The sequence below is a fragment of the Pseudopipra pipra genome, chromosome W, assembly GCF_036250125.1.
Source record: "Pseudopipra pipra isolate bDixPip1 chromosome W, bDixPip1.hap1, whole genome shotgun sequence".
Taxonomy (NCBI): Eukaryota; Metazoa; Chordata; class Aves; order Passeriformes; family Pipridae; genus Pseudopipra; species Pseudopipra pipra.
Genome location: NC_087580.1, coordinates 8,686,942 through 8,698,388, shown reverse-complemented (window position 1 = coordinate 8,698,388; position 11,447 = coordinate 8,686,942). Strand labels below are relative to the sequence as shown.

Genomic DNA, 11,447 nt, shown 5'->3' with positions numbered 1-11,447 from the left:
CACACCCATGGAGATGGGAACACAGACATGGAGATGGGAACACAGACATGGAGATGGGAACACACCCATGGAGATGGAAACACACACATGGAGATGGGAACACACACATGGAGATGGGAACACACCCATGGAGATGGGAACACACACATGGAGATGGGAACACACACATGGAGATGGGAACACACACATGGAGATGGGAACACACACACACAAGATCAAGGAGAGTGGCTTTGCTGAAGGGATTTATTGATCATACAGGGGAAATGGCCCTGGGCTCTGAGGGAAATCAGGGGGTTCTTCCAGGGATGATCATCTCCTCATGGTGCTGGAGGGGGACAGGGCACGGGTGTCACCACCAGTCCTGAAAGACAGAGCCCCAAACGTCACCCCCAAAGTCCACTGCAACACGAGAGGGGCCTTGTCCTGACCCCTCTCCCTGCAGGCACTGCTCACCTCAGACATCCAGGGATGCAGCCACGCCTTTCTCACCAACAAGACCCAGCACCTTCTCAACCACAGGGGGCTGGGGACAAAGACAGGCTCAGAGACACCCTGGGTGCAGTGGGATGTATTGGGAGCCTGGGGGAAGAAATGGGATCATTGGGAAGGTGCACTGGGGTATACTGGGGCAGACTGGGATGGATTGGGAGTGTCATGGCCATGTGAGGGGAGGACCCGACTCAGGCAGAACTCCTGGTACCCACCTGAGCCATCTTCAGGATCCCAACGTCCACTAAACCCACCTGGAGAGAGACCAGGAGCCCTGGCTGGTCACTGGGATGTCCCCGGTGCCAGCGAGGGATGGGGGGACCAAAGTGTCCCCCAGTTCCCAGACTGGATGCCCTCCAGTCCCCCCGGCCCACTCACCTCCCGCAGATCATTTTGGGTTCCTGCCAAGAGTGCCTGGGCAAGGAGAGAAAAGGGTTAAGCAGGATTGGCCCCTGTGGGGCTGGGGGAGGAACACGGGTGTCCCCAGCCCCCCCAGCCCAGGGCTGCCCCCGTCTGAAGGGGGAAAATCCCTTCTGCTCCCCCTGCTCCCACTGCACCCAGTTTCACCTCCAACCCCTGTGCCTGCAGGGCCCAGGGTGGGGATGGAGACAAGGAGAGCCAGGGGAATTCAGGGCCTGCAGGAGGGTGGGGGGAGTAGGAGGGGACCCAAAGATGCTGAACTGGGGGGAACTGGGGAGCCCACGGGACTGGGATTGGGGTGTTGGAGGGGCCCTGTGTGGGATACAGGGGAGGGGAAAGGAATTCAAGTGTAGGGACATGGGGACTGCAAGGGAGAGGCTTGGTGGGGACAGGAGGAGGAGGATGGAGGAGGACAAAAATGAGGGGACTTGGAGATGGTTGGGAGTGGAGAGGGAGGCAAGGAATGGTCTTGGGAGGTACCAGGGCAGTGGCCTGGGTGAAAGGCAAAGGTCTGAGGGGAAAGATGGAAAGAAAAGCTTTGGGAATGATCAATGGGAGGATGTTTGGGGACCCTGGGTAGGACACAGAGCAGATCCTGGGGAGGAGATGCCTGAGGGGACCAAAAAGGATGGGATGGGATGGGAGGCCCAAGGGGTGGGATTTGGGAGCACCATTAAAAGAAAGAGGGGGGGGCCCTCCCAGCAATTGACAGTGGACCTCCCTTGTCAGGGATTGCTGAATGGCTTCCTGCTGTTGCATCTTTCATTTCTTATCAAAAATCACCCAAATAGTTTTCAAACAGTGCCTGCCAGTGGAGCTTGAAGGCACTCGTTCCATCAAAGCCATACCTGTAATTCAGAGGCATAAATAGAGAATGTAGATTTGTCTCTTAAGGTGCTGTCTCATTTCTACTAGATGTCCATTAGTACCATGTAAAACATGATCATTAAAATTAAAAACTCTTACCCTTCTATTTCCCTTTGAAAAATAATTCTGCTCTTAAAACTCTCACTTCTGTTTGATTTTTTAAAATCAAAATGAATGTGTTACTAGTGGACACAGACAGGGCTCCCTCACAGAGAAGCCTTTGAAGTATGGGCTGGATGAGCAGACAGCAGGCTGGTTGAAATCTGCTGGCCAGGGTGGTGATCAGGAGTGCAACATCCAGCTGGAGGCCAGTGATCAGCAATTCCTGGTGAACATCTTCATTGATGATCTGGATGATGGGATATAGTGTTCAAGTTTAATGGAGCTGATGAGTTTACATTCCGACTGCAAGGAACATGTTTTCACATCTGAAGCAGGGGATGGGAAATCAGAGACTCACTGTGAACACCCAATGATTTCCAGAGCCTTTCCAGAGCATTTCATTCAAATCCGGGAATTTTGGATTAAAAAATCACGGTGCTCCTCCATTACTCTGGAAAGGGACCCTGGTCTGTTGGGAGTGAGGACATTGCTGAATCTGAAAGCTGGAGAAGACAACAAGAAATGTGTGACCCTCCAGAGGATGAAAGCCCTGGATGAAGTTGTCAAGAAGTTCAGACCCAATGCCTTTCGAGTTTTACGGTTGTGTCTTAACATTTCTTGTAGTTTTTCCCTTGTTTGTCCCCTGAAATTGTTTGATGAAAACTCCCCTTGATGTCTGTATCCTTAGACCCCGCTCCCCGATTGGCCAAAGTTTGCTGCATTGCAGTATTTCCCTTTTGGTCACCCTTTCCCTAAAATGGATAAACCCTACCCCTTTTTCCCTTATCTAGTTACACTTTGCATGCTGGGGTCCCATCTGGGGTGCCAAGAAGAGCTGTGCTTTGGTACCAATTACCTCTGAAGCTGCTCGTATGCCTTCATAGGCTGCTAAGATTTCCTTCTCCTCAGGGGTGGAATTGGCCTCAGAACCTCTGTAGCTTCGGCTCCAGAAACCCAGTGGTCGCCCTCACGTCTCACCAGGCACCTTTGGCCAGAGGCTCCAGGAGGGACCTTTATCTCCAGCTGCAGAGTAGAGCACATTCTTTACCTCTGGTCCTGTCCTGACTGCTCCAAGAGCCACGGCATGTGCAATTTCTTGCTTGATCTGCCTGAAAGCTTGTTGTTGTTCAGGACCCCATTGGAAATTGTTCTTTTCACAGGTCACAAAGTAAAGAGGGCTCACCATCTGGCTGTACTCTGGGATGTGCATCCTCCAGAAGCCAATGGCTCCCAGAAAAGCTTGGGTTTCTTTCTTGTTTGTGGGTGGAGCCATCGCTACAATCTTGTTGATGACGTCTGTTGGTATCTGGTGTCGTCCATTTGCCATTTCAGCCCTAGGAACTGGATCTCTTGGGCAGGGCCCTTGACCTTACTCTTCTTGATGGCAAAACCAGCCTCGAGGAGAATCTGGATGATCTTCTGTCCTTTCTCGAAAACTTCTTCTGCTGTGTCCCCCCACACAATGATGTCATGGATGTACTGGATGGATGGATGGGGGTCACAGCACCTCGGTTCCTCTGATACTGTTGCCTGTGTACAGTTGTCGTGGCCGTTGGCACTTCTTGTCCCCAAAGCTCCAGCGATTCCTTTTGTACAACAAGGGGGCCAATGCAGCACCACCTCTCCAATTTTAAGTAGCATTTTCGCTGCCTTCACCACTAGGATCATTGTCGTTGAACAATGTAGGGATGGGTTAGAGCTGATCTTGGAGTCTTTGCTACCAAACCTTGAAGGCCACCATTAAGGAAACTGGCTACTAGGCTGTGGATGTCGAAATTAAGGAAAGGAAGCAATTTGTTCCATCCATCTGAACGGTCCCTTACAGGATGTCCTGGGACAGGCACAAAACCAGCAAGAATCAGGAAAAAAGTTAGTAAAAAGGCCATTGTTATTATTTTTCTTTCTCCTTGTTCCTAAACAAAGCTATGTTTAGATAAACAAAATCCTCCTTGGCAGCTCTCCCAGGAGTGTCCCAAAACAATGGTGGATGTTTACAAACAAACCTGCTCTTGGCAGCTTTCCCAGACAATGTTCCCACAACAAAACCAAAGGAACCAAAACAATCCCACTTCTGACACCAAAACCATCTGTAGCCGGTTGGAGTTGGCTTCCTGCCAAACCCCACAGACTACAGAAGATTACTACGTGTAAATTTAGGGTAGAACTTAGGTGGGAGGTTCCTGTGCCACAGAGCTCTTGCCCACAGTTTCTCTTGGAAAAGAATGGAGTTCCACAGCTCATTGCTTCCATTTCAATCTTTTTGGCCTTTGACCACTCTGGAAAATCTGTACCAATCTGATGAGCAGAAGTCTTGGGCTTTACCACAGGTGTCTGGGTGGTGTTCTGAGAGCCAGACTTCTGCTCAGTCCCAAACTGATGCCAAGATGTCCCAGGCCAGGTGAATCCAGAAGTGGACTTGCAGCCAGAACTCCGCTGACAGCGCTGCTTGGGACCGCAGATCTGCTTCTGTGGCGCTCCAAAAAGAGCTTGGTGTTGGCCTCTGCAAGTCTCTCAGTAGCTCTGAAACATTCACAAGCACACACAGAGTCATCTCTGGCAGGAAGGCTTTTGCAAAGTTCCCCTCCACAGCCTTGGCTACTACTCGACTTCTAAAAGCCAAGGGCATGAAGAGCGTCCAAAACAAGCACATCCTTTGATCTGAGCTTGTTCCCAGGGCCTGTTTCTAAGAAATCACACCAAGTGCAAGGAGCAGCCAGTGTCACCTCCAGAAGAACTCTGGCCTACCCTGGCCTTCTCAAGGAAAGCTCAACCCTCAGACCCGCTGCCAAAACAGAAGCCAAGAAAGAGCCGCCTTATTTTGGATTCACAGAATCCAACTCTCTTCTCCCAGAGGCCTCTCCTTATTCAAACAGGAAAGGGCACAAGATTCATCTTCTCTGTCACCCACAGGATGAGGAGAGGAGAGACTGGCAAAAAGACTGCCTGCTAAAACAACCTCAACTTGAAAAGACACCAATAATGCCACAGTGGTGCTGCTGTGGGGTTACTGCTGGAACTCTAAAGAGAAAGGAAGACAGGTCTGAGGAAGGGAAGGCTCTGAAGGAACTTTCCCCACAAAGATGCCACATTCTGCTTTCACACCTGACGCTGGCCAGATGTAGAAAAGGGATTTCCAAGGAAAATGCAGGAGGAAAAAGGAGTCTGTTCTTACCAGTCCAAAAAAGCAGGGACTTACCTTTCCAGTTTCTTGGCGAGGCTTTTTCTTCTTTGGGCTTCCACCAGATACAGCTCTTTGTACTTGTCCACTTCTGCCTGGGTGGATTCTTTTGGAAAAGGTCTTTCTGCTTGGTTGCTTTTTGTCCTTCCCAGTGCACGTTCCAGATCTCTAATTCTGTCTTCTAATTGTTTTTTCAGTGAGTCCACATGACTGGCTCTGATTTCTTCTAAGGTGTCCTGGTGGGCTGCCTGTGCCTGAAGGAGACAGTGCACCTTCAACCACCACAAGAAAAAGAGAGCTCTGCCCAGCACAAAATTGCACACACCCAGTTCCAAGGGCCCAGCCTTACTCAGAGAGGCGGCTCTGCCTCCTCACTCCCAGCAGCAACCCAGGCAGAACCCAGGAGCTGCCAGGGCAAACAATTCTTTGCAGTGGGAAAGAAGCCCAAATGAGCACTCTGCTTCAAAGCTACTAATGAAGAGACACTGGGTCTGTAGGGCAGGGCATGTCCAAAAGGATTCTTCAAAGACAAGAAGAGCATCCCCCACCTCCACCCCCTCACCCACACCCCTGTAATTTCAGTGACTCCTTTTCTGAGCACTTTCACCCCCTACAAGGACAAAGCAGCACCTGTAGGTCTGGCCACGACAGCTGCAAGTTGCCAAACCCATTCAAGGATGAGCAGTGAGAAGCAGAGCAGCGCACAGAGATCCCCCCAAGCACTGCAAAGTGGGAATCTGCCTTGGGCAGCCTTTGGATTCAGGGACCTGCCGCCACATTCCACACCCATGACAGCACTCCTGCCCAACCACATTGCCTTCTGCCACTGCCTTCAGCAAAGACAGAAGCTAACCCACAGAATACAGGAGAAAAGAAAAAGACCAAACACCATGGCCACAAGAGAAGTTTACGTAGTGCCTGTGGACACTGGGGAGAAATTCACTTACTTGCAAAAACTCATTGACTTCTTGGAGTTTTTGTCTTATTTCCTGGTCTGCTTGTTCTTCCACCTCTCTTTTGCACTGTTCGAGTTGGCTGCGATCCACCACGTTGGTCTCCAAATGATGGTGGAGTTTTGCCAGCTCTTCTTGCAGCTGGCATTTGTCCATGGCCAGGTTCTCGCACTCCCCACGCAGGGCAGACAGCTCTTCTTGCAAAGCCTGATTTTTGGCCTCCAGCTGCGTGCACTGTTCACGTTCCCTGTCCAACTGCTGGGAAAATTCAGCAACCTGCAGACAGAAAGAACAAAAAAGGAGCTCAGCATGGTGTAAAGGCAGTGAATTCTGGGAAAACCCCAAAAGGGGGTTCCCAAGAGACTTTATTCATCATCTGCTGGCTCAGGACTAGACACAAAGTGCAACCAGGCTTTTCTTTTCCAGCAAGAACAGCTTTCCCATCATTTGTCATAGGATTCCTCAGCTTCCCAGCCTTTTGGAGTTCCTCATGCAAAAATGCTCCACGCTTCTGGACTCCAAAGGAATGACTGCAAAGGCAGGAAGCCATTCTACAGGGATGCCTTCAAACCCAAGCGTGGCTCTGACAGACGCCGCTTTAGCAACGGATCCGAGTGACGAGCGGAGAAGGGATCAGAGGTTCTGTGCCACTGCTGCACAGGCACAGCAGCCTCAAAAGCACTGCTGGGAACAGTCCTTCTGGCTCCCCGCCACAGGATGGGCTGAAACAGCTCCCCGTGAGCAAGAAGGGACAGATTTTCCCCTGGGAGGCCCCTGTCCTCCTTGGGCCTTGGGCAGCAACAACACTGAGGAGAAAAGCCAAACCTCAAGTGTCTCCTGCTCAGCTCGTGCCTGAGACAGGGCTCAGGGGCTGATGGTGCCCTGCCAGTGACAGCGCTGTTCCTCCCCTCTCTGCCAGGGCAGCAATTCATCTGGCACACCCAGAGGACGCTGTCACAGCCTCCCTCCAGCTGCAGCCAGGCCTGAGCTGGGCCCCACTGCTCTCAGCCCATGCACGTGATGTCCTTCCAGGACGGCAGACCTGCCCATCCCTCAGGCCCAGCCGGGGGATCTGCACTCTTGGCTGACCCCGCTCACTCTCAGGGGACCTGTTCTGCTCTTCTTGCTCAGGGCCTGTGGGACGGCTCCCTGGCCCTCAGCTCACGCACCCTGCCAGGCTGGCTGCCACTCCTGGCTTGCCCCTCCTCTGCAGGACAGCCTGGCCTCCATCAGCCCTTACACCTACTGCTTTGCCCTCAACATTTCCATCTTTCCCCACAAGGAGAACTACCCCGGATTAGTTCGAGTCATCTCCCACTGGAACAGCAGGAGGAGCATTAAGAAAAGCCCATCACATCCAAAATGCAGCCAAGCGAATAAAAACATCCACATGACAAGAAATAGAGGGAAAGCATCCCCCAGCTTTCCAAAGAAGGAACACCACAACCAAAGAGCCCTACCCAGAGCGCAGCTCACCTCTCTTTGGAATCTATCAACTTCCTTGAACTTTTCAGAATATCTCTTCTTCATTTCTTCCAGCTGGGACTGACTTCCTATCTCTTCATTAACCCGGAGTTTCCTCCTCTCTATCCTCAGAAGCTTTTCCAGCCTGCACAGCAAATTAGTCAAGAAACCCATGAAACACAGGAAGAACCAGCCTTTCCCCCACAGTCTCACAGAAACAGCACAGACAGCATCCAAGCCTAGAATGGCTTGGCTTGGCAGGGACCTTAAAGATCATCCAGTTCCAAGCCTCCTGCTCTGGGCAGGGACACCTTCCACCAGACCAGCTTGTTCACAACCCCATCCAACCTGGCCTTGAACACATCCAGCCATGGGGCATCCACAGCTTCTCTGGGCAACCGGTTGCAGTTCCTCACCACCCTCACAGCAACCAATTTCTTCCCAGGATCAAATCTAAACCTACTCTCTTTCCATTTGAAGCCATTCCCCCTTGTCCTCTCACTACCTGCTCTTTTAAATGCACTCTCTTCATCCTTCTTGTGGGCTCCCTTCACACCCCAAAAGGCCACAATTAGGTCACCCCAAAGCCTTCTCTTTTCCAGGCTGAAGGGTTGCAATTGTCCCAGCCTTTCCTCCTAGCAGAGGTGCTCCATCTTTCCAAGCCCCTTGGTGGCCTCCTCTGGGCTCAGTCCAACAGCTGGAGGTCCTTGCTGTGCTGAGGAGCCCAGAGCTGGATGCAGCACTCCAGCTGGGCTCTCCCAAGGGCAGAGCAGAGAGGCAGAATGCCCTCCCTCCACCCGCTGGCCACGCTGCCTTGGACGCAGCCCAGGACACAATTGGCTCTCTGGGCTGCGAGCGCACATCGCCGGCTCATGTCCGGCCTCTCCTCCAGCCCAAGGGCTTCTCAGCAGGGCTGCTCTGCCCCTCTTCACCCCCCAGCCTGCACTGATACAGGGGCTGCCCTGAGCCACGGCCAGCAGCTTGCACTGGCTCTTGGTAAACCATCAGCAGATTGCCATGGGCCCACTTCTCCAGCTTGTCCAGGGCCCTCTGGATGGCATCAGCTGTGTCAACCACACCCCTCAGCTTGGTGGCAGCTGCAAATTTGCTGAGGGCGCACTCCAGCCCTTCCTCTGGATCATTAGTGAAGACATTAAAGAACACTGGGCCCAGTCCAGACCCCTGAGGGACACCACTCGGCACTGATGGCCCTCAGCACTCTGAGCCATTGATCACCACCTCTGCATGGCACTGTTCACCCAATTTCTTATCCATCTAGCAGTCCACACATCCAGTCTGTCTCTCTCCACTTTGGAGAGAAGGATGTTGTGGGGGACTGTGTCAAAGGCTTTCCAGAATGACAGGGAGATGACATGGGTAGCCCTTGTCCACTGAGGCAGTCACTCCATCTTAGAAGGCCACCAGGTCGGTCAAGCAGCACTTGCCCTTGGCGAAGCTGTGCTGGTGCTTCCAATCACCTCCCTGTCATCCACGTGCCTTGACAGAGCTTCTAGAAGGATCTTTTCCATCACCTCCCCAGGCACAGAGGGCAGGCTGACAGGTTGGCAGTTCCCAGGGCCCTCCTTTCTACCCCTTTCAAAGATGGGCACAGTGGGGTTCCCTTTTTCCCCTCACCTGGGACTTCCCCTGACTGCCACGACTTTTCAAATATCAAGGAGAGTGTCTTGGCAACTCCATCAGACCCTGGTGGCCAATGGAGGGCAATAATGCTGGCCAGATGGAGAAGATGGATTTCCAAGGAAAATGCAGGAAGAAAAAGGAGTCTCTCATTACCACTCCAAACAAGCATGGACTTACCTTTCCAGTTTCTTGGCAAGGCATCTTCTGGTTTTCACTTCCTCCACATACAGCTCTTTGTACCTTTCCATCTCTCCCTGCGTTGCTTCTTTATGAGAAGCACTCTCTTGTTGGGTGTTTTTGACCCTCTCCAATTCCCTTTCCAGATTTCTAATCCTTTCTTCCAACTGGATTCTCATGGATTCACAATGAATGTCTCTGGTTCGTCCTGGTGGGGCCTGGTGGGCTGCCTGTGCCTGAAGGAGACAGTGCACCTTCAACCACCACAAGAAAAAGAGAGCTCTGCCCAGCACAAAATTGCACACACCCACTTTCAAGGGCCCAGCCTTACTCAGAGAGGCGGCTCTGCCTCCTCACTCCCAGCAGCAACCAAGGCAGAACCCAGGAGCTACCAGGGCAAACAATTCTTTGCAGTGGGAAAGAAGCCCAAATGAGCACTCTGCTTCAAAGCTCCTAATGAAGAGCCTGTGGACACTGGGGAGAAATTCACTTACCTGCAAAACGAGGCTGACCTCTTGTAGCTTTGCACTTCTTTCCTGGTCAGCTCCTTCTGCCACCTCTCCTGTACACTGTTCTCTTTGGCTGCCATCCAGCACCAAAGTCTCCAAATGGTGGTGGAGTTTTGTCACCTCTTCTTGCAGCTGACATTTGCTCTTCTCCAGTGTTTCACACTTCCCAAGCAGAGTGGACAGCTCTTCTTGCAAAGCCTGGTTTAGGGCCTCGAGCTGCATGCCTGTTCCAGGCTCCATGTCCAGCTGCTGGGAAAGTTCACCACCCTGTGCACAGAAAAAAAAAATAAAGGAAACTCAGCGTGATCTAAAGGCTGTGAATTCTGGGAAAACCTCTCAAGGGGGTGGCCATGGCAACTGTATTTATCATCTACTGGAAAGGAGCCTAGGAAACACTTGAAAGATTCCCCGACAGAAAGAAGAAACTTTACACCGACTTAAGAATTTGGGAGACACTTCTGGCAGCAATACTTCTGGGTCCCTTGGAGCTCATGATGAAACTCCTCATTTAGAATCTAAGAATTCCTCCAGTGTCCAGCACACCAAATACCCTCAGGGCTTTTGTAGCAGCTGGGGAAAGGACCAGGCTGCTTTCTGAGCAGCCTCTGCTGAGGAGAAGGCAGAAACTGAGCTCCCCAGGCTCTCCAGGAAAACTTCATCTGACAATTGCCCCACAGAAATAGGCAACTAGGCTCAAGAGTCACAGAAAGGCAAATTTAGGACCAGCTTACTGAGGCAGAGGCTTGCAGGGCTCTTGGAAGGGCTTCAACGCTCTCTCTTGGCTGCTGGACAGTGCCTTCCAATCTGCTGTTCTCACTGGCAAAGCTTAAGAAGAAATACAGCTCTTATTACCAGAAAATCCAATGCCAGACAAACTGTGCTAAGGAACAGAAGCCACAGCAGAAGTGTCCTTCAAAATCCCACTGACTCTCCCCTGTTTCCACCCAATCCCCCAAAGCCACAGACCCCTCACTTCACTGGGTTACTCTCTTACTCTTGCGCGTCTTCTTCCAGGAGGTCCTGCAGTTCCTGGGAGGAAGTTATTGCCTCTCTTGTCTTGGCATCCAAGGCAGTCTTCAAGTCAGGAACACAATGCTCAGACTGAAGATGCTTTTCTTCCTCCTCCTGCAGCTGTAAAACCACGGGAAGAATCCACAGTTGTCAGGGGAGCTTTTCCAGAGAGGAGCCAGCTGCTGCTGAAGAACTCAGGTGCTGCATGTCTGTGTGCATCCTCTCTGCCCAAAGAACTGCAATCCATTCAAGTCCCTTCAAAGCTTCACTTCTACTCCCCAATGAACACAGTGAACACTGGTTTGTCCGTTTTCAGGATGGATAGGAAGCAACAGGCACCCCCAGGTTTCTCCCTGTGGGGACAGGCTTTCCATACCTCCGCGCCAGCCCTGTCCAGCTCCTCCTGCAAGCGCAGATTATCTTCCTCCAGGTGAGCCCCATGGCTTCCAGGAACCACAAGAGCACTCCTAAAGCATGCAAAATTTCATTGGAAACATGTCTGATCCTGCACCATTTTTCCCCTGCTTGCTCCCAAAACAGCTCTTCCCCCCTTTCCTACAAGCTCCGGGAAAGCAAAGCCAAGTCCATGGAAGCACTGGAGAATTTCTCTTACAAGGGGCCTCCCTAAAGCAGCCT

At 51.9% G+C, this 11,447-nt stretch overlaps 1 protein-coding gene and 3 long non-coding RNA genes across 4 annotated transcripts; all 4 read right to left on the bottom strand.

Moving 5' to 3' along the window:
- Window positions 1-263: 263 nt before the first annotated feature.
- Window positions 264-909, bottom strand: LOC135405883 (uncharacterized). Its single transcript, XR_010426069.1, has 3 exons — window positions 705-909; window positions 454-579; window positions 264-361 (listed from the first exon to the last, which is right to left on the bottom strand). It is a non-coding gene; the product is annotated as an uncharacterized LOC135405883 (long non-coding RNA).
- Window positions 910-1,643: 734 nt separating this feature from the next.
- LOC135405891 (uncharacterized) lies at window positions 1,644-1,950 on the bottom strand. The gene is made up of 2 exons (XR_010426076.1): window positions 1,876-1,950; window positions 1,644-1,757 (listed from the first exon to the last, which is right to left on the bottom strand). It is a non-coding gene; the product is annotated as an uncharacterized LOC135405891 (long non-coding RNA).
- Window positions 1,951-4,179: 2,229 nt separating this feature from the next.
- LOC135404834 (ankyrin repeat domain-containing protein 26-like) lies at window positions 4,180-8,748 on the bottom strand. Its single transcript, XM_064639567.1, has 6 exons — window positions 8,733-8,748; window positions 8,501-8,636; window positions 7,486-7,618; window positions 6,004-6,285; window positions 5,075-5,310; window positions 4,180-4,398 (listed from the first exon to the last, which is right to left on the bottom strand). The coding sequence occupies exons 1-6, from the start codon at window positions 8,746-8,748 to the stop codon at window positions 4,197-4,199; spliced, it is 1,005 nt and encodes a 334-aa protein (XP_064495637.1). The 3' UTR covers window positions 4,180-4,196.
- Window positions 8,749-8,864: 116 nt separating this feature from the next.
- On the bottom strand, window positions 8,865-10,576 carry LOC135405875 (uncharacterized). Its single transcript, XR_010426061.1, has 3 exons — window positions 10,532-10,576; window positions 9,786-10,067; window positions 8,865-9,527 (listed from the first exon to the last, which is right to left on the bottom strand). It is a non-coding gene; the product is annotated as an uncharacterized LOC135405875 (long non-coding RNA).
- Between the last annotated feature and the right edge of the window lie 871 nt (window positions 10,577-11,447).